General features: G+C 43.4%; 1 protein-coding gene and 1 long non-coding RNA gene across 8 annotated transcripts in view; one reads left to right on the plus strand and one right to left on the minus strand.

Annotated features, from left to right (window-relative positions):
* Positions 1-19,292, minus strand: part of RFX4 (regulatory factor X4) — a 179,054-nt gene that overhangs the window by 74,546 nt on the left and 85,216 nt on the right. For 4 of the 5 annotated variants that reach the window (XM_033220778.1, XM_033220779.1, XM_033220781.1 and 1 more), the window contains exon 5: positions 4,119-4,180. In XM_033220778.1, coding sequence (XP_033076669.1) covers positions 4,119-4,180 — 62 coding nt within the window. Of the gene's footprint in view, positions 1-1,271; positions 1,482-4,118; positions 4,181-19,292 lie in introns of those variants that run through there. The other variant, XM_033220780.1, reaches the window with a different exon arrangement.
* Positions 1,475-8,085, plus strand: LOC117089475. Of its 3 annotated transcripts, none has more exons than XR_004439624.1 (5): positions 1,475-1,523; positions 4,004-4,182; positions 5,024-5,103; positions 5,455-5,570; positions 7,916-8,085. It is a non-coding gene; the product is annotated as an uncharacterized LOC117089475 (long non-coding RNA). The 3 variants fall into 3 exon arrangements; XR_004439623.1 differs by lacking the exon at positions 1,475-1,523 and adding an exon at positions 1,533-1,664; XR_004439625.1 differs by lacking the exons at positions 1,475-1,523; positions 5,455-5,570 and adding an exon at positions 1,539-1,664.

The following is a 19,292-nucleotide window of genomic DNA, read 5'->3' on the forward strand; positions in this document are numbered from 1 at the left end:
CTGCCCACCTTGGCCTCCCAGAGTGCTGGGATTACAGGCGTGAGCCACCATGCCTGGCCTTGGCCTGTGTTTTTCTTAATTAAAATGTAGTAGTCTCAAAAAACTGTATTTTTAAAAAAGTAAATTCAGTGCTTCAGTTGACACTGAATATAAAACAGAGACCAGAACTTTTTATTAACTCAAAATGGGCTTAATATTAGCAATGTTTTCAGTTAAGACTAACAAGGGATTGGAGGCTGCATTTTGTTTAGATTTTAGCTATAATCTGTTGAGCACTAGCTATATGCCAGGCACTTTGCACAGGATTTTGCATGCATCAATTTGTAAAATAACCAATAATGGAAATGATTACAGTCTTTCTACACATGAGAAACTGGAGCCAAGAAAGCTCAAATAATTCGTTTAAGGTCATATAGCTGTTTAGGGGAAGAACAGGTTCTTGAACACAGACAGGTCTTTGACTACGAAGTCACAGTGCTATCCTACTGAAAACACTGCAAGGTGGTCTTATAAACTTTGATTTTTATCAGAATCATTTATAAAGTTTAATCAAAATACAGATTCCTGGGCCCTCTCTCAGGACCTACTGATTCAGAACATCTGGGAATGGGGCCCAGGAATCAGCACTGAATCCAGCACCACAGGGGTAATTCTAAAGCACATCAGTTTGAGATCTCTGGTACTGAGTGCTTGACACACATTATCTTATTTAATCTCACAAAATCCCCATAAGGCTGGAATTAATTATTATCCCCATTTTTATAGATAAAGAAACTAAGGCCCAGAGAATTTAAGTCTCACACCCAAGATCACCCAGTGAGTAAGTAGCAGAGGCAGGATTTAAACCTCCCAAATGCTTTGAACCACTAAGCCAGTGAGTCTCAAACTTTACAACTAACAAGAATCACCTACAAAACATATTAAAATATCCCTGGTAGTCTAGTGGCTAGGAATAAAAAAAATAAAAAATATATATATGAAAATAGAGACTCCTGGGCCCTGCCCCACCCTTAAAGGTTCCTGTTTAGTAGGTCTAGAGTAGATTTTCACAGTCCCATGGCAATACAAATGTTAGGTCATCCATGGACCTCGCTTTCAGAAACACTGCACAACATATTAACTACTTTTCTCTACCCGTGGAGATATGATGAAAGTCACAAAATAATACAGATGAGAAGGCATTTTGAATTATGGGAAGGGCTTTCGCGAGGAGGGAAGAGATGAGCACGTCAAAACCTTCCCTCTCCCCAGCCCTCCTTTACTCCTGATACCATTCCGTGATATTTCTGCTTAGTGGGCATCTTGAATCTATGTGAATGCCTTCTGGGATGAAGAATTCAGACCCTCCGAAGGCAGCCCAGTTCATTTTGCCAGTATGGTTATCAGAAAATTCTTCTTTGTGCTGAGCAAAGTCTGCCTTCTGTGCCTTCCGTGTCTTCTACTACTTCCCAACTGTCATAACTGCCTTTCCACCTGGAAGTCACTCCGTGGGTGGGGGAGGAGGGGGGTTCCGGTGGCTTCAGGTGGGATGACAGTTATGACACACCACCCTAACCTTAAAAAGTTCACCTTTATAACTTCTTAAGAGCCAGATTATTTAATATGTTCAGACCAGACCACTTCTTGACTATTCAGAGATCACGTAGCTAAAATCAACAACCACAGTTAAGCTACTGCTCTGATCTCGAGTTCTTCTATTTCAGTTCTGTAGGGCATGACAACACATTCCTCACCAGCCACCCCCAGATTTCTTTTTTTTTTTTTAATTTCTTCTAAAAAAAGAGGGGGGATACATGTGCAGAATGTGCTTTTTTTTTTTTTTTTCTTTAGACAGGTGTTGCTCTGTTACTCTGGCTGGAGTGCAGTGGTGCAATCTCAGCTCACTGAAACCTCTGCCTTTCGGGTTCAGGTGATTCTGCTGCCTCAGCCTCCTGAGTAGCTGGGACTACAGGGGCGTGCCACCACGTCCGGCTAATTTTTGTATTTTTTTGTAGAGATGGGGTTTCACCATGTTGGCCAGGCTGATCTTGAATGCCTGACCTCAAGTGATCCACCCGCCTCGGCCTCCGAAAGTGCTGGGATTACAGGTGTGAGTCACTGCACCTGGCCCACCCCCCAGATTTCTTCTGTCATGGTCAATTTGCCAAGGGAGTTTCTCTATAAGGCCATGATGCAGGTTAGAGACAAGAGCTTCTTACTGCCTTTCAACTGGTCGAAGGTGTGATCAACTTTGGAGTATCCTTATGGAAGAGGATACAATAAAATTGATTATACAGAATTTTTAAAGAAGATATTGCCCAATTTGCCAACCTCGAGGTTAAAGAAAAACAAACAAAACAAAAACAGACTCTCCCATGTGGACAGAAGGAAATTTTCTCTGTTTATACAGGATGGGAAACTTTTCTGCTGTCTCTTTACTATGTGTCTTTACTATTGCTACTCTTCTTAGAAATGAGCAACAAAGGTACTGGAGCCACTGATTCCTCAAAGACCAAGAGCTGGAGGAAAATAATTCATTTTCATTTATTCCATATCCTTCTATCCATCCACTCTTCTGTTTGACCAACATTTTGAATTGACTACTGTGTGTTTACCAGCAAACAAGGAAGAATCTGGCTTTTGTAATCTATAATTGTACCAAGGCTGAAACCTCACTTTTAAACAAATACCAGAATTTTAAAATTATAACTGAGGTTTTTTTTTTTTTTTTTCAGAATAGTCATCTTGGAAAATTATTAGGAATTATTCCAAGAGGTCCTTTGTTCAATAGTCTGGAAATCCCTTTAGAGACTGGTTCTAGAGCTTCCGAGCTACACCAAAAAAATTAGTCTCATTATTTTCAGAACTTTACCAAAAAAGGGTTCTTCCCAGTTTGATCAGCCATTTTCTTTCCCTACCTTGGCTCCAAAGTCAAACCCACCCTTGGAGGATGGGGATGTGCTGCCCACGGATGAGAGGAGCTGTTGACGGACAGGGGTTTGGCCCAGCACTGGACATGCTTCTGACACATCCTTCAAGACAAGTCTTATAAGTCCTATATGGTTGCCTTTCTAAAAACTTACAGTGTTTTATAGGTCACTATGTGCTGACCTGCTCAACATGGTCAAAATGCTTAGACATGCTGCATAATAAGGCACCCTCTAGTGGAGTCACCTTGTACATTAGCATAATAAGGGTTCTGAGAAGTCTTGCAGTAAAGGAAACTGTTAAACTTCGTGTTTACCAAACTTAAAGGGCCTGCTGCTCTTCTTCATGGAACACCTATGATCATCCAACAATTTTTGAAACATCCTTAGAGGCAAGTCCTATAAATCCAGATTTTCATGAAGGCCGAGCAGTACAGGAAGAGATTCCCTTCCCACGGACTCACACCTAGCAGACAAGTGTCTGCACAGCCTTCTGCGCGCCCCTGCTCTTTTCTTCAATGTAACCTCCTCCAAAAGACCTTCCCTGGTCATTCCTCTTTTGTTGCTCTCTGCTACAACTTCTTTGTCACAAGCTGATTCTCGGTTTTATCTGTGTTTCCTACCAGAATGTAGGCTCCATGAGGGCAGCAACTGATTTGCTCCTGTGTTCCCAGTACCTAGCACCACATATGAGACACACAGAAAGTATAAAGCATGAGTTGGTTCGTTGCTTGATGAAACTGATGAGTGGGAAACCATGAGCCCTCATGGACCATGGTGCAGCTGGACCTTTCTGCCCCATCTCCCATGCCGGGAATAGCACAGTTTTGCTTCTCTGGTCTACTAGATACTATCAGAGCGGAGTTTGCTCAGCAAAACAGTCCAGATAACCTGGTGATCATCCAAGAAGCCACAAGGCAATCCTTTCAAAGATGCCCTAGACTATTTTACAAAATATGCCTAAAAGCAAGGTGGTATAAAATCAGATTCCTTAAAGCAGCAGAGCCAACTCGTCTTGGGCTTTTGGACAACCTCTCTTTCAGAAGTCCTGAGAGAGGGGTCCTGGCCATCATAAAGCTCCTCCATATTCCCTCTAGGCACAGACTTCTGCCAGGCCTGCAGACAGAGCTCAGGATAAAGAACCAAAGTTCTGGCCTGTCTCAAGGCCCACAGATACGCGCTCTGCAGGTGGAATGGCCGTCCAGTGCTTACTTTGACTGTCCTCGGGTCCCGAGTCTTCTGGTGGTTAACTGAGGAAACTGCTGCCTTATGATCTGTAAGTCAACACAAGAATCAGTTACCCATTGGGAAGAGTTGGGAGCACAGTGACTGAGTTTTACAAACAGCCATCTACAGAAGGGAGGAAAACATAGGTCCTTGGTTGCAATGACTTAATAGGAGTCTGTGAGGACCCTGGAGAAGACTACTGGTGTCAGAGTGGGGAGTGCTTGGATGGTTGTGAGGCTCTGGATACTAAGGGGGTCTCACTTGGCCACTCTGTGCTTCACCCCCTCCTACTCACAATGGAAGGAGAATTCTGGTTGGTCTAGAACATGCCACTCCCCTGTTTAAAACCCTCCAGTGGTTTCCATGGCACTTGGAACTAAAACCCAAACTTAGCCTCTGTAACTCATCCTGCTTACCTGGCCTTCTCTTACAATTCTCACCTTTACTCACCAGATCCCAGCCACACTGGCTTTTTATTGTTTTCCCTGTTACTGAAACACACGAGCATTGCTCCACATGGTGGGGTGGTGGGGAGGGGGGCTTTGTACTGCAGCCAGGAGTGGAATTTCACTCAGCTCTTCACAAGACTGCCTCCTCTTAAACCATTCAGGCGTCTGGACAATGTCCTTCTGCCCAGAGGCCTTCTCGACCAGCCAGTGTGGAGTAGCACAAGGGTCACATGGCCCTGCTTTGTCTTCTTATCATTTAGCACTATCTGAAGTTATCTTGTTCCCTTACTCTCTGGGTGCTTAGTTTATGTCTCCTCCTACTTGAACACATGCTCCATGAGAGCAAGGACCTCATGCAGGGTTTGGCACATGCAAAGATATCAATCCACATTTGTTGAATGAAGGAATGAAAGCCTGGGGGTATCTTTTTTCTGTCTGCAGAGCAGAGGATGATAATTGCTGTTGCCCAGGACAGCCACATCAATTCACAAGAAATCTGTGAAGAGAGAGCATCTCTCAAGGTGAAAACACAACCATGGGGCACCTCTCCTTGGGGTTTAAGGAGATGATGTTTGTGGAGAGGCATGACTGGGCAGGGGTAACGTGCAAGAACTCTGGAACTCAACTACCTGAATTGAATGCAAGCTCAGGCATTGGTTAGGCTGGGTGCCCTTGGGCAAGTTATTTAGCATCCACATGACTCAGTTTCCCCATTTGTAAAATAGGAATGATAATAACCTCTAGAGTTATTGTGAAATTTTAAAAAGTGAATGTATGTAAATGGTTGGCAGTGGTACCTGGCAGTTAGTAAGTGCTTAATAAATATTACCCATTATTACCACTAATTGTCCTGATGACCCTTTTACTTCCAGGGATTTTTCAAATGTAACAAAGACTCCCTTCCCTCCTGGTACAGCACTGAGCAGGCATGCATGGTCAGAGAGAGTAAGCCTTCATGAGAAGTGATGCTGTTGCTGATTTCTTATTGGTAGGGTATAAGCCTTGAGTGCTTTCTCTAGGGATGGGGGTGAATCTCTATCCATCTATTCACCCCTCTTTTATCCACATCAATACTCTCATTGATTGATTTACTCACTCACTCAACAAATATAGACTATGACCCTGTTAGCTGTTTGAACTTGGACATACTATTTAACCTCTCTGTGCCTGAATTTCCTCCTGTGACATTTGAGGACTAAGGGGTTGTGTAGTCTTCCCCTAACTGGAGGGCTAGGTGTTGGTGATCTCAACTAAAATGGCATCAGTGGGATCGACAGAAGTGCACAAATTAGTGAGAAATTGAGAACCTTGAACAGGTAGCAGGAAGACTGACCATTTCTCTACACTGGGGAGCTGACCACCTCCAGTGTGGAGAATGGGTGGGGCAGCATTTCAGTATCTGAAAATAGTAGACAAAAAGATGCACCTCACAAGAATGTTTAGAGAATCTAATGCGATAGCATCATGAAACCACTTTTGGAAGTAAAAAAGGCTTTTTAAAATACCATCTCGTGGTGATAATACTGAACAAAATGATGCAACAAGTCTCTGAATTCTTTAAGGGTACCACTTTGTAGGCAATAAATCCCCTCTCTTTAACCCTGACTCTTATAAACTGAGGATCCAAGCTTTTTACTTTATGTCCCTCTCAAATTGTTGTGACCTGAGTAAAAGGCAGTGATTCAAGATGGGGTCAGTAACAGTGCTCTTTAAACACCTTGTCTAGCAGTGCTGCCTAAGACTGAATCCAGGTTTAGTGGCCTCATCACCTTGGATTTATAGTAATCTGTAGCCAAGCCCTTCAGACTTTCATCATATGAATGGCTTCAGAGCCAGGATTTGAAGCAGTTGTTCACAAAGGCACACTACTGAACAGACTAGACATGCTAATAGAGATAGAAAGAAAACAAGGGAAGCATAAAAATTGAGCCAGGGGAGGCCGGGCGCGGTGGCTCAAGCCTGTAATCCTAGCACTTTGGGAGGCCGAGACGGGCGGATCACGAGGTCAGGAGATCGAGACCATCCTGACTAACACGGTGAAACCCCGTCTCTACTAAAAACTACAAAAAACTAGCCGGGCGAGGTGGCGGCGCCTGTAGTCCCAGCTACTCGGGAGGCTGAGGCAGGAGAATGGCGTGAACCCGGGAGGCGGAGCTTGCAGTGAGCTGAGATCCGGCCACAGCACTCCAGCCTGGGTGACAGCGCGAGACTCCGTCTCAAAAAAAAAAAAAAAAAAAAAATTGAGCCAGGGGATTTTTCACATTGGTTAAAAGTGGATTCTGAGTTTCCTAACCACCCAAGCAAAGAAGATAACACAATAGAGTGCCAAGAGTCCCAGTATCAATATAAGTTCAAACTAGTTCCTTAGAAAAAGTAGAAATTTTCCTATGTTTAGGTCTGGAAAATTTCTCCTAGACAAATGGACACAACAGTAAAATATCATATTTTTTGGTTTTTGTTTTTCTGAGACAGAGCCCCCACTCTGTTGCCCAGGCTGGAGTGCAGTGGCACATCTCGGCTCACTGCAACCTCCACCTCCTGGGTTCAAGTGATTCTCCTGCCTCAGCCTACCAAGTAGCTGGGACTACAGGCGCCCACCAACACAACTGGCTAATTTTTGTATTTTTAGTAGAGACAAGGTTTCGCCACGTTGGCCAGGCTGGTCTCGAACTCCTGATCTCAAGTGATTCGCCCACCTCAACCTCTCAAAGTGCTAGGATTACAGGTATGAGCCACTGTGCTCAGCCAGTAAGGCACCATGTTTAACCCTCTGTTATTCACAGACATTTTGGAAAGGATAATATTCAGTGCTGTCAAGGCTGTAGTAAAACTGGAATACTCAGATGGCTGATGATGTAATTTATTAGCACAACCCTTCCCCAAAGCATTTTTAAAATACATAGGAAGCCATAAAGTACTCATATTTTTGATCTATTAATTCCAAGGAAATAATCTAAAATAAGAACAGCTAAATGTGAGGCTACTAATGAGAGTGAAAAATTAGAAACAACATAAATGTCTAATGATAGAAAACTGTCTAAAAACATGATAGCATATATACACCCTGTAGAAATTGTGAAATAGCCATTAAAAATGATGGTAACAAAAACTGTGTCACAACACAGAAAATGCTTATAATGTTAAATGAAATAGCAGATCTCAATCTATGTTTATGTTATAGTTATATAACAGAATTATTTATAAAAATATAGGAATAAACAGGAAATGTGGTAAAATGAAAGTGGATATTCATTAGGGTATTAGGATTGTGGGTAGAACAAAAAGAGTTTGTATATTTATGTACTAAATCAACTTTTTGTTTTTTGCAAATAGAAAAGGATTTCCGTATTGAAATAACAGTGAAAGTTCAAGATAATCTCGGAAGAAGTACCTAAAATCTACCAGAATGTTATGTTGGTTTTTTTTTCTTTCTTTCCTTTTTTAAAAAATAAATCATTTCCTATTTTCTATAAACAATATGTAGATAATTAAAGAAAACAGCATTGTTTTGTTTGGTTGCTAAGTCTTATGATTACTTGATTTAAGAGACTGGGCTAAGTTCTGAAATCTTTCTAAGTGTTTATCCAAATGGTATCCTACATAACATCTATAAAGCAACACAGGCCAAGCCCCTGATGCCTGGCCCTAGGTTAAGGTACCAGGGGTTGCTGACTATATTCTAGAGATGTGCCAGAAGGCCCCTGGGGAATGACTGGCCTTCTGGAGCCATTTGTTCTACCCCTCTGAGGCAATAACATGTACAATCAGTGTGTTTATAATTCTATGCACTGTGATCTTGAGGAATTATCAAGCCATAGCATGGGGCTTGGGAATTCACGGATCAATTCAATCTATGACTCCCTTCATTCCTGATGTTTTTTACTTATTCTTTTTAAGTAATATATAGATCAATACATGCAGTTTTAGAATCTGTGTGACCAGCATCAACCTCCGCTGAGTTACCTAAGACAGAACAGGAGAGTCCTCCCTGACTCCTCTCTTCCTAACACTGCACAACCCCTACTGATTCTGCCTTCAGGACGTCTCCTGAACTTAGCCCCTTCTCTCTATCTGCCCTTACCCCTACTACTGTACTAGTCCACTGTGATCTCTCACTGCTTGGACCACAGAAACATTCTTCTAACTGGTTTCCCTGCCACCAGTCTTGTTGCCTCACCAATGGGATTTGTTTTTTTAATTTTTTTGAGACAGGGTCTCACTCTGTTGACCAGGCTGGAGTAGTAGTGCTATCCTAGCTCACTGCAGCCTTGAATTCCTGGGCTCAAGAGATCTTCCTGCCTCAGCCTCCAGAGATGCTAGGACTATAGGTACATGCACCACACCCAGCCTCAGCAGCAGGATCTTTCTAAAATGCCAATATGATCATTCACTTCCTCATTGAAAATGCCGGATGTCTTCTCGCTGCCCACTCTGAATAAAAATCCAGGCTCCTCAGGCTGGTCCATGAGGCCTTCTGTGATCAACTCCCACCCAGCTGCCCAGCCTAAAATCCAGCCACTCCCCAGAGCTCCAGGCTCATGTTGCTCCCACATCCACAATGCTGTTCCCTTTGCCTGGAATGCCAAGGCCACACTGTTTCCGCTCACCCCCAAGGAACTCCCTAGCTTTCTCTGAGCCTCTCCCACTTGCCCTGTGGCCCTTCCCATGCAACCTTAGCTGCCTCCTTTCTCTGTTTTCCTAGTGAATTGGGAAACAGTGGTATACAGTGGTTAGGCACACAGGCTTCGAAGTCAGGCTCAACTGCGTTCCAGTCCTGGCTCAGGCACTGTGCTAACCACTTTACGTGTATTATCTCAGTTGATCATCACAATCCAGTGTCAGGTTCCACTGCTATTCCCTCGGTATAGATGAGTAAACTGAAGCTTAGAGAGGCTAAGCAACCTGCACAAAGCCACACAGCTCAGATGCAGACCTACGATTTAAATGCATCCAGTCCGACTTAACACTCTACCACCACACGGCTTTCTGGATGAATGAAAATGTCCCCAAGCCTCTCATGCCTTCCTTTAACAGCAACCTTTATTTCTTTTATGTCATATTCCTGCATTTACACATTGGGTGTGTTTGAGGAATGAAATGATTTCTCGTTCTCATCGACTCTTCAGTGAAGATTTATCTTCTCTTCTTTTCACGCTGACCCTCTTGGAAATGTCCTGGTGGCCTCTGCTATGAACAGGATCTGAGGGCCCTGCACCCAATAGGCTAGGGAAGGTGGGAAGCAGCTGAGGGGACAGTGACATCAGCAGGCAGCCCTGTGTCTCCTCCTGGATGAAATTTACCTGCATCCACTCAAGTGGCAGTCTGGCAGTGAAACGCTCCTGCTTAATAAAATGCTAATCAAAAATCATTGTTTGCATAATTGAGGTCCCCAGGTAGGTTTACTGAAGGAATGATCCAGATCATTACTTGTCTACCTAAAGGCCTCTGGCAATCTCCATGGTCACCTGACTTAGCAGAGGTTCTTTTGATTGAAACTCAGACACCACTCTTTGCTTCCATCTTTTCTCCCTAAATTTCCTTCCATGAACTCGAGGTTCTGTCCAAGTCAGACTACTTGGTGCTGCACTATTCCCTGAATGCTTCCCAGGCCCATACCTCTGCACTTTCTACCCTCAACTCTCTCTCCCTCCTTACTACCTGCGCCCTCAGAGCCTATCCAGCCACCCAGCATGCACTCCGCTGCTCTGTGAGACTTTCCCTGTTACCTGACCACACCAGAACTCACCCTTCCTCAAACCATGATTGTACGTGCCATTTGTACATGCCACTTCCAACCTGTGACCAAGTTCTACCCTCTATCTTCATATCCTGATTCTACCCATATCCTCCTATCTCCATGCATCCCAGGACCATGGTCTTGCACCTGGATTGTTGCAGTGGTCTCACTGGCCCTGCTTCCTGTCATGCCCCGTCACGACCACTTCTCCATGAAGCCTCTAAACAGAATCCAGACCCACCAGGTCCTGCCTAATTGGCCCTGCCTTTGTTCCAGCTTACCTCTTCCCTTCCTCTCCCAATTCCTGTGCTCCAGCCATACGGAATGGAACTTCTTCCAAGTTTCCTGAACACACTGTGTTCTGTCTTACTCTGGCCCTTCCCACAGGATGTTCTCATTGTCCGGAGCCCTTTCTTTACACCCTTTTTCTGCCTAATGTGTACTCATCCTCACATCTCAGCTTGTACCTTATTTCCTCCCAGAAACTTTCCCTGAGCTACTTGTTGGGTGACCATAGTTATGCAATCCATAGAATCTTTTTTTTAAAATTAAAGTTGACAAACAAAATTGTGTATATTTATGGTGTACAATATGATGTTCTGAAATATGTATACATTGTGGAATAGCTAAATTGAGTTAATTAACATATGCATTACCTTCCATACTTGTTATTTTCTGTGGTGAGAACACTTAAAATGTACCCTCTTAGCAATTTTCTTGTCTTCTTGTTTCTTTTTTCTTCTTTTTGAGACAGAGTCTCACTCGTCACCCAGGCTGGAGTGCAGTGGCATGATCTCAGCTCACTGAAACCTCTGCCTCCTGGGTTCAAGTGATTCTCGTGCCTCAGCCTCCTGAGTAGCTGCAGTTACAGTCATGTACCACCATGCCCAGCTAATTTTTGTATTTTTAGTAGAGATGGGGTTTTGCCTTGTTGGCCAGGCTGGTCTCAAGCTCCTGGCCTCAAGTGATCCACCCATCTCTGCCTCCAAAAGTGCTGGGATTACAGGCCTGAACTACAGTGCCTGGCCAGCAATTTTCAAGAATACATTGTTATTAACTATAGTTGCCATGCTGTGCAATAGATCTCTTGAACTTACTCTTCCTGCCTAATTGAAAGTTTGTATTCTTTGGCCAAATTTCTCCAACTCTGCCACCCCCACAGAATCTTTATGAATAATCAATGTTCTACTTAGCTCTGTACAGTCCTTACCTAGGCCTGTAAGACTCCACACAAACCAGATCTCCAGTCTCATTTTCCCCACATTCAACAAGCTGCAGCCTCAATAACCATAATAGGTTGGCTAATGGTACAAAGCTTGGATTCATTCACCAGAAGATATCTACTGAGATTGTGCTATAGGCCGGACATTTTGCTAGGCACTGAGGAACACACTGAGCAAAACAGAAACGGCCTCTGTTCAAGAAGCTTACATTCTAGTGTGAGAAGACTAAAAATAAATGAAAAAGTCAATGTATCTTCTATCAGGTAAGTACTCCAGAGGGGAACACAAAAGCAAGGCGAGGGGAGTAAAGAAAATGGAGGTGGGGGCCGGGTGTGGTGGTTCACACCTATAATCCCAACACTTTGGGAGGGCGAGGCGGGCAGATCACGAAGGTTAGGATTTCAAGACCAGCCTGGACGACATGGTGAAACCCTGTCTCTACTAAGAATATGCAAATTAGTTGGGCGTGGTGGCACATGCCTGTAATCCCAGCTACTCAAGAGGCTGAGGCAGGAAAATTGCTTGAACCTGGGAGGTGGAGGTTACAGTGAGCCGAGATCACACCACTGCACTCCAGCCTGAGTGACAGAGCAAGACTCTGTCTTAGAAAAAAGAAAGAAAGAAAGAAAGAAAATGGAGGTGGGGGTGTTATTTTGTTTGGGGCGATTAGGACTCCATGATCATGTGGCATCTGAGTGGTGACCTAAAGGAAGTGAGAGAATGAACTTTGTGGATATCTGGGGGAAGGAAACTGCAAGAAGGAATAGCCCATGGGAAGGCCCTGGGTGAGAGCTTGTCTCATTTGTTTCAGGAAGAACGAGGAGGCCCATGTGACTGGAGCAGAGCCGGTAGGCAAGGGAATGGCAGGAGGAGAGGTTGAGGGGCTGGAGGGGTTTGCAGGGCCTTGCAGGCCTTTGTAAGCATGTCTGCTTTTACTTTTAGTGAGATGGGAAGACTTCAGAGGGCTTTAAGGAGGGAAGTGGGGAACAAGATCTGACTTACCATGCAAAAGGGTCACCCTGGCTGCTGTGTGGAGAACTGACTTGGGGCAAGGGTGGAAGCAGGGAAACCAGCTGGAAGGCTACTGCAGCAGTCCAGGTGGGAGAGAAGGTGGCTCGGTGCATTAATTCATTGACTCAATGAATGAAAGAATGAAAGAATCATTCCTCTTTGGCCATTGAAGTTGTCTCCAGCATTGTGTTAATGCAAATAATGCTATAAGCAATATCTTTGTGTGTCATGATTTTTGTGTTTTATCCTGGATACTTTGTTTTGGGATTTCTTCCTCATGATAGTTTCTCAAAGGTGGAGCTGCTTTATCCAAGGGGAGACACATTTCAGTGTTCTTAAAACACACTTTTATAAAGTATAGGACAGCATTAACAATTTATAAAAATGTGCTAAATTGAAAAGCCACAAAAGACCTTTTGCTCTTTCTTCCATTTGAGCATCAGTTTCTTCATCTATAAAGTGGGGATTATAACACTCGCTCAGCTTATCTCACAGGCTTGTAGCAGAATCAGAGAGCCTAGAGACTGGGTACCCAGGCTTGCCTCCTGGGACTTCACCAGCCGGAAGCAGGACAAGAGTGGAGGGCAAGAGCTCAACTTCAGCAGCCTTTCACAGCCCGCTGGCTGAAAGGGAGTGAGGAGTGACCAGCTGCCAGGGAGGGGCCGGAGCAGGGGGTCCATATCTACTAACACTCCTCTCTGCCTCTCTAGTGACTCGTCCTCTGGTTATCATTATTTTCTAGCCCTTTCTCTTCACTGATGGAGTTAGCCCTATATACTTCCATCCTTTCATGGATTTGCAGACGCTCCTCATTCAATCTAGTTTTGGGGCTTTTGTGGTATATTATGCTTTCCCAAGGAACATATTAGTGTGGTTGGAATATTTGGTTCTGTTTGTGAAAATTCTTTTACCTAAAAGTATCTGATGGCCAAATCTTCTCCTCCTCCCCCTCCAAAGAGAGAAAAAGGCAATCTCAAATAAAGAAATGAGAGGCAAGGGAGTTTGTTGTGAGTAGGGGATGGGGGATGGGTGGAAGTGCTGCTGTATCACATCACATTCTGCCCAAATGCAGGTCAAGACTTTTCCCACTCTGAGCAAAGAAAGGGCTGCTGCAGATAGCACCTCCTCCTTGCAGCTGCAACAAAAACCTGTGGGAAGGAGGTTTGGCTTTTTTTTTTTTTTAAGTGTTTCTTATGGGCTGCAAATTACAAATTATTCTCTTCTTCTTTCACCAAATAATCAACTGGTCCCTGAATCTGAAAGCCCAGGACAATTTAGTTTGAGTCTCAAAACGCAGGGTCGGTTCAGCCCCGCTCAGGCTGCTCAGCTTTTAATTTCTGGAGCAAGACTCAGCAAACAGTAAAACACTTTTGTGGAGCTGTGAAAGTTGAGCTTTGCTGTTTGATAAATGAGCAGACAGGCAGGCAGCCCCTCTTTCTTTTTTTGTATGGATTCAATGAAGCCTGCCTAAAGAACGCCACATGCTGTTCTAGCTACTGATCTAACATTCCGCAACATCCCAGCCTTCCAAATTCCCTTTAATTACTCATGAATCCCACCCTTCTCTCTTTCAGCCTGGGCAGACAGAGCTGGGGGCTCCACGGGGATGGGGGTGGGAAGCAGAGAAGCTCTGGAGAACTACTCTCTCTGGAGCAGTTGGAGTTCTTCTTCAGGTGGTGGTGGCCATGTCACTCATCTCCCCTGTCCATTCTCCTCCCCATACACCGCACTCCTGTTGAAGGTAACCCAGTATGCAGGATACTCTTACATCATTTTGTGGGTGCAATTTTTTTTTAAAGAAACACGAGTTTTAAGCAAAAATTTCCGAGATGATATGTTCAAACAATTGCCCTTCTAATTTAAGATGAGGAAGGGAAAGAGTGAAAAAGGGAACTGTCAGCCACCGAGCATCACTAAGCACCATGCCCTACATGAGGTGGTTTTATACTCGGTAGTACATTTCGTCTTAGAAATGGAGGAGGCTGGGTCCGGTGGCTCACACCTGTAATCCTAGCACTTTGGGAGGCTGAGGTGGGCAGATTGCCTCAGCTCAGGAGTTCGAGACCAGCCTGGGCAACACAGTGAAACCCTGTCTCTACTAAAATGCAAAAAAAATGTGTAGTCCCAGCTACTCAGGAGGCTGAGGCAGGAGAATTGGTTGAACCTGGGAGGTGGAAGTTACAGTGAGCTGAGATCGTATCACTGTACTCCAGCCTGGGTGACAGAGTGAGACTCCATGGAAGGAAGGAAGGAAGGAAGGAAGGAAGGAAGGAAGGAAGGAGGGAAGGGAGAGAGAGAGAGGAAGGAAGAAGGAAGGAAGGAAGGAAGGAAGGAAGGAAGGAAGGAGGAAGGAAGAAAGAAAAGAAAGGAAAGAAAGAAGAAGAAAGAAAGAAAAGAAAAAGAAAGAGAGAGAGAGAAAGAAAGAGGAAAGAAAGAAAGAAGAGAGAGAGAAAGAAAGAGAAAAGAAAGAAAGAAAGAAAGGAGGGAAGGAGGGAAGGAAGGAAAAGAAAGAAAAGAAAGAAAGAAGGAAGGAAGGAAAGAAAAAGAAAGAAAAGAGGAAAGGAGGAAAGGAAGGAAGGAAGGAGGGAAAGAAGGAGAAGGGGAAGGGAGGAAGGGAAGGGAAGGAGAAAGAAAGAGGAGAGAGAAAAAGAAAGAAAGATTAAAGGAAGGAAGGAAGAAGAAAGAAAGAAAAAGAGAAAGAGAAAGAAAAAGAAAAAGAAAGAAAGAAAGAAAAAGAAAAGGAAGGAAGGAAGGAAGGAAAGGAGAAAGAAAGAAAACAACACTGGAGGAGAGTATGATGATCTCACTTTACAAATGAGGAACTGGGGATCTAAGGTGATTCAAGGCTGCCTTGATTCAGTCTCTGCCCAGTTGAAGAAACAGGAATCTGATTCTCCTACCTGTCATCTTCTTTACTGTGGTTGACACACGCCCACACGTGCCAGAGCCAGCAAGGTGTCCCCTCATTGTGAATGATACCCCCTGCCCCACTGCCTCTCTTGGTGTTGCCTCAAGAGATACCCCCAGAGCCACCAAGGAAGGCCATTCAGTCTCATCACTCTACATAATACAGCCTTCAATTTTGACCCCAAATAATATGATCTTGATCAGCTTGATCTCCAAACTTAGTCATCAGGCTTTTGTTTTCAAAAATTCCACCCACCCTCAGTAGGTAAAGATTTGCCATCAACAAGAAGTGATCTAAAAGAAATTCTAATGCAATGGAACCAGTAGATGTCCTTCCACACATTGAAGGAGATACACTCATGTAGAATAGAGTCAAGTATGCTGAACACAGTTTAAAAATGAGAGTTGTGGGTCTTATTTCAGGGTCATTTTAGGTGTGGGAAAAGAAGGCTTTTCGAGTAGCAAGAAATTAGAAATTTAATACAATGACAAATTCCTGTTTTATAACCATGTATTGTGGAAATCTCGTGGCATATTTTAAAAACACACATAAGAAACAATTATTTGAACAAAAGAGAGAAATAATTAGGGAAAGAAGTTGGCTAAAGGGAACTAATGGTCACAAATTTAACTCTGAAAGCGGGATATTCACTTTTTTTATTTTGACAATAAACCTAGTCTATTTTTCTGAAAAGAAAAATTAAAGTGGTGATATGAATGGGGACTGTAAAACATCCTATCTCAATGCTTCCATCTTAAAATGAGTGTTTGCTGGGGTCATTTTACTATACTGACATAACTCTTACCTATTCAACAATTTTTATGGCACTTCCTGGATGCCAGGAACTGGGGAATGAAAGGGTTAGAGAATGCTACAGATTCCACAGGAAATTCCCTAAGAGAATTTGCAAAATTTCTATAAGAAATTCATACTGAGTGCAATGAGACAGAAGTGGAATTTCAAATCATGCATATGGATTGACGAAGGATTCCTTGAAAAGCCCCAGGGCTGGAAAGGTAACAGTGAATCTGTTGCCCCTTGAAGGGTACCACGGATGGCAATAACAAGAATTCCAAAAATCCGTATGTGAACCCCTCATTGTCCTCAGGGTGACTGGATAATGTGTCACGTGTACGTGAGAGAAGACAGTCATCACACACTGATTTAGTTAGAATGAGGTGAGTTACATAAGATACAGGTTAAGTCAAAAATGGAATAATTCTGAAGATGACAATAAGAGAGGGCGAGGGTGGTGATGGCAGCATGTGTGTGATGTAGGACATTTTTAGAACAATTGTTCTCAAAATTGTTCAGAAAGAAGAGCACCTAGAAAGGCTGGAACACTGATATGGTAGTGATAATATATTAAAAACATGATGTGTTCAAGTCATGAAATGTTGCTATAATAAACTGAAGTCCTAACTAACAAGCATTGAGTGTTTATATTTATCAGGCTCTGTGCTAAGTAGCCCTTTTACAGTCATTATCTCAACAGTTCTCCAGGTGATTGATTGCTATCAATATTCCATTTTACAGATGAGGAAGCTGAGGCTCAGGGCTATTAGGAAATTATCTGAGCTCACACAGCTGCTAAGTGGTAAAATCAGGATTCAAATTCAAACCCAAACAGTTTGACTTCAGAGTTTTACATGGCACTACACACACACACCCACACATACACACACACACACACCTTAAAAAACCTGGTGTGAAAAGAGGCATTCTGACATGGACACCCCACAGCAGATTCAAAAAAATTAAGAAAAATATATGCAAGAATTAAAAGTAGAAGGAAAGTCTATGTACATGTTTTTTTCCCTTTGATAACTAGAAAAAGACCATCTTTGAAGAATCCTAAAGATGCCTTGAGTGCCCTCATCTTCTACTGTGTCAGTTCAGGGGTGTGCAAGTGACCCCAGGTCAGGGTGGGAGGAGGGTGGGCAGACTGGTGGGACTAGAAGAGGGCCAACATGTAAATGAGGGGGTCTCCATCCTCCTCTCCAATGCAGGTAAGTGCAGCTGATGAAGCACAGGTCCCCAGAACACACTTGGCTTTGTTTCCCCATTGCTCAAGGATGGTCAGCAAGGAGAAAGGAGCCAAATCTTCAAGGATGAGCCACCCACAACCCAAACTGCCAATTACCCATGTCCTCACTGGAAAAATGCAGGCTCTAAATAAATTCAATTCATACAAGCACATCTGTCACCTCAGCTTCCCTTTCTCCAGTCTGTCTACCTCTTACTGGTGTCTCTTCCCCACTCTCAGCCCCACCACTGGATCCAGTGTGGGTGAGGGGGAGACCTGCCACTAAATGTAGGAAATGGGGAAAACCACTCAGTCCCTCTGAGCTTTAATTTCCCCATCTGGAAAGTGAAGGGATAGCATCAACTGATCTCTAAGTCTCCTTAATAAATTAAACTCATACATACTGAAGTGTTAGTAAGTGATAAGTATTAATGAATGAGCTTATCCTGTTCTAGTTGCATTTTTACAGATTTAAATGAGTGGAATTGAGGAATTTAAGACATCATTAAGCCTTTATTTCAGAAGGTATATTTTCGAGGCCAAATGGCCTCTCCACATATTCAAATTACACTATAACACAACTATCTAGTGCCTATCCGTAAGCCAGCCTTTTCCTGAAAAGTTCAGCAAATTCCTGACCATGAATCACGTCACCCTCCACAGTCTTTAGTGATCACATTGTACCACCTATGTTACTTCCCATGAGCTCATAATTTGAGAGAATAACCTATACTCTTCCAGGATCCTGAGTTCCATTTCATAGCTGTAACATATACAATGATACATGGATGTGTGAAATCCCCTTATGTGGATAAAATGGCTAGTTGCCTACTCCTTCCCCACTAAACCCTAATTATTTGTTTCCCTTTCATCCTTAGTCCAAGATAAATAAATCCTAATTATTTATTTAAATTAAAAAAACTTTAAGAGATGGGCTCTCACTGTGTTGCCCAGGCTGGACTTGAACTCAGGGGCTCAAGCGATCCTCTCACCTCAGCCTCCTGCCTGAGGAGCTGGGACTATAAACCTGCACCATTGCACCTGGCTCAAACCATTGTTTTTATTCCAGGATAGAGTGGACCACATTTTCTTGCCTTCCAGATAGCCAAAGGAAGACAATGAGATGTAAGGGAAAATCACTGGGCTGGGTTCTGGGAAAGAGTCTAAAGAGGGCTGACTGAACTGGGAGCTTTGACCTTTCTCCCCTCACCCCATTTTTTTCTACTTCTTTCCTGGAAGATAGTCTTTGGAGTCTAGCAGTCATTTTGGACGATGAAGTGATATAGAAACTGGAAGCCATCTACTAGAAAGGGCAGAGCACAAAGAAAGAACCTGGGTCTCATGCTCTTATAGAGCTGCCCAACTACAGCTGGGTTACCTTCTTCTAGACTTAGTTTATGTAAGAAAAGTAAGACCACTAATTTATTTAAGCCACTATCGAGGAATGGGGAGGGACACCTTTCCCCACAGCCCCAATTTCTATAATAACTCAGAGACCTTCTGGTTTCCACCCAGGATCTACTTTATAGAGAACGCTCCAGTGTTTAGCTCCTTTGCATTATCAGAAATCCGATATTGACAACATAGGCCCTGGAGCCAACTACCTCATCTTTAAATGGGAATAAAAACAGCATTTTAACTTCCAGTTTCTGGTTCTGTATATAAGAAGCTTTGAAGTCACCACTTCATCCTAACGAGTAAAAAGCAAAACAAACTGAAAAATCAACAATTCTTCTTGGGTCCCTAAGAGAGGGGAGGACACAAAGCAAACTACTGCCCCCAAGACTGGAGAGACAGGCAAATAC

Source organism: Trachypithecus francoisi, unplaced genomic scaffold (genome assembly GCF_009764315.1).
Source record: "Trachypithecus francoisi isolate TF-2019V2 unplaced genomic scaffold, Tfra_2.0 Lachesis_group11, whole genome shotgun sequence".
Lineage (NCBI taxonomy): Eukaryota > Metazoa > Chordata > Mammalia > Primates > Cercopithecidae > Trachypithecus > Trachypithecus francoisi.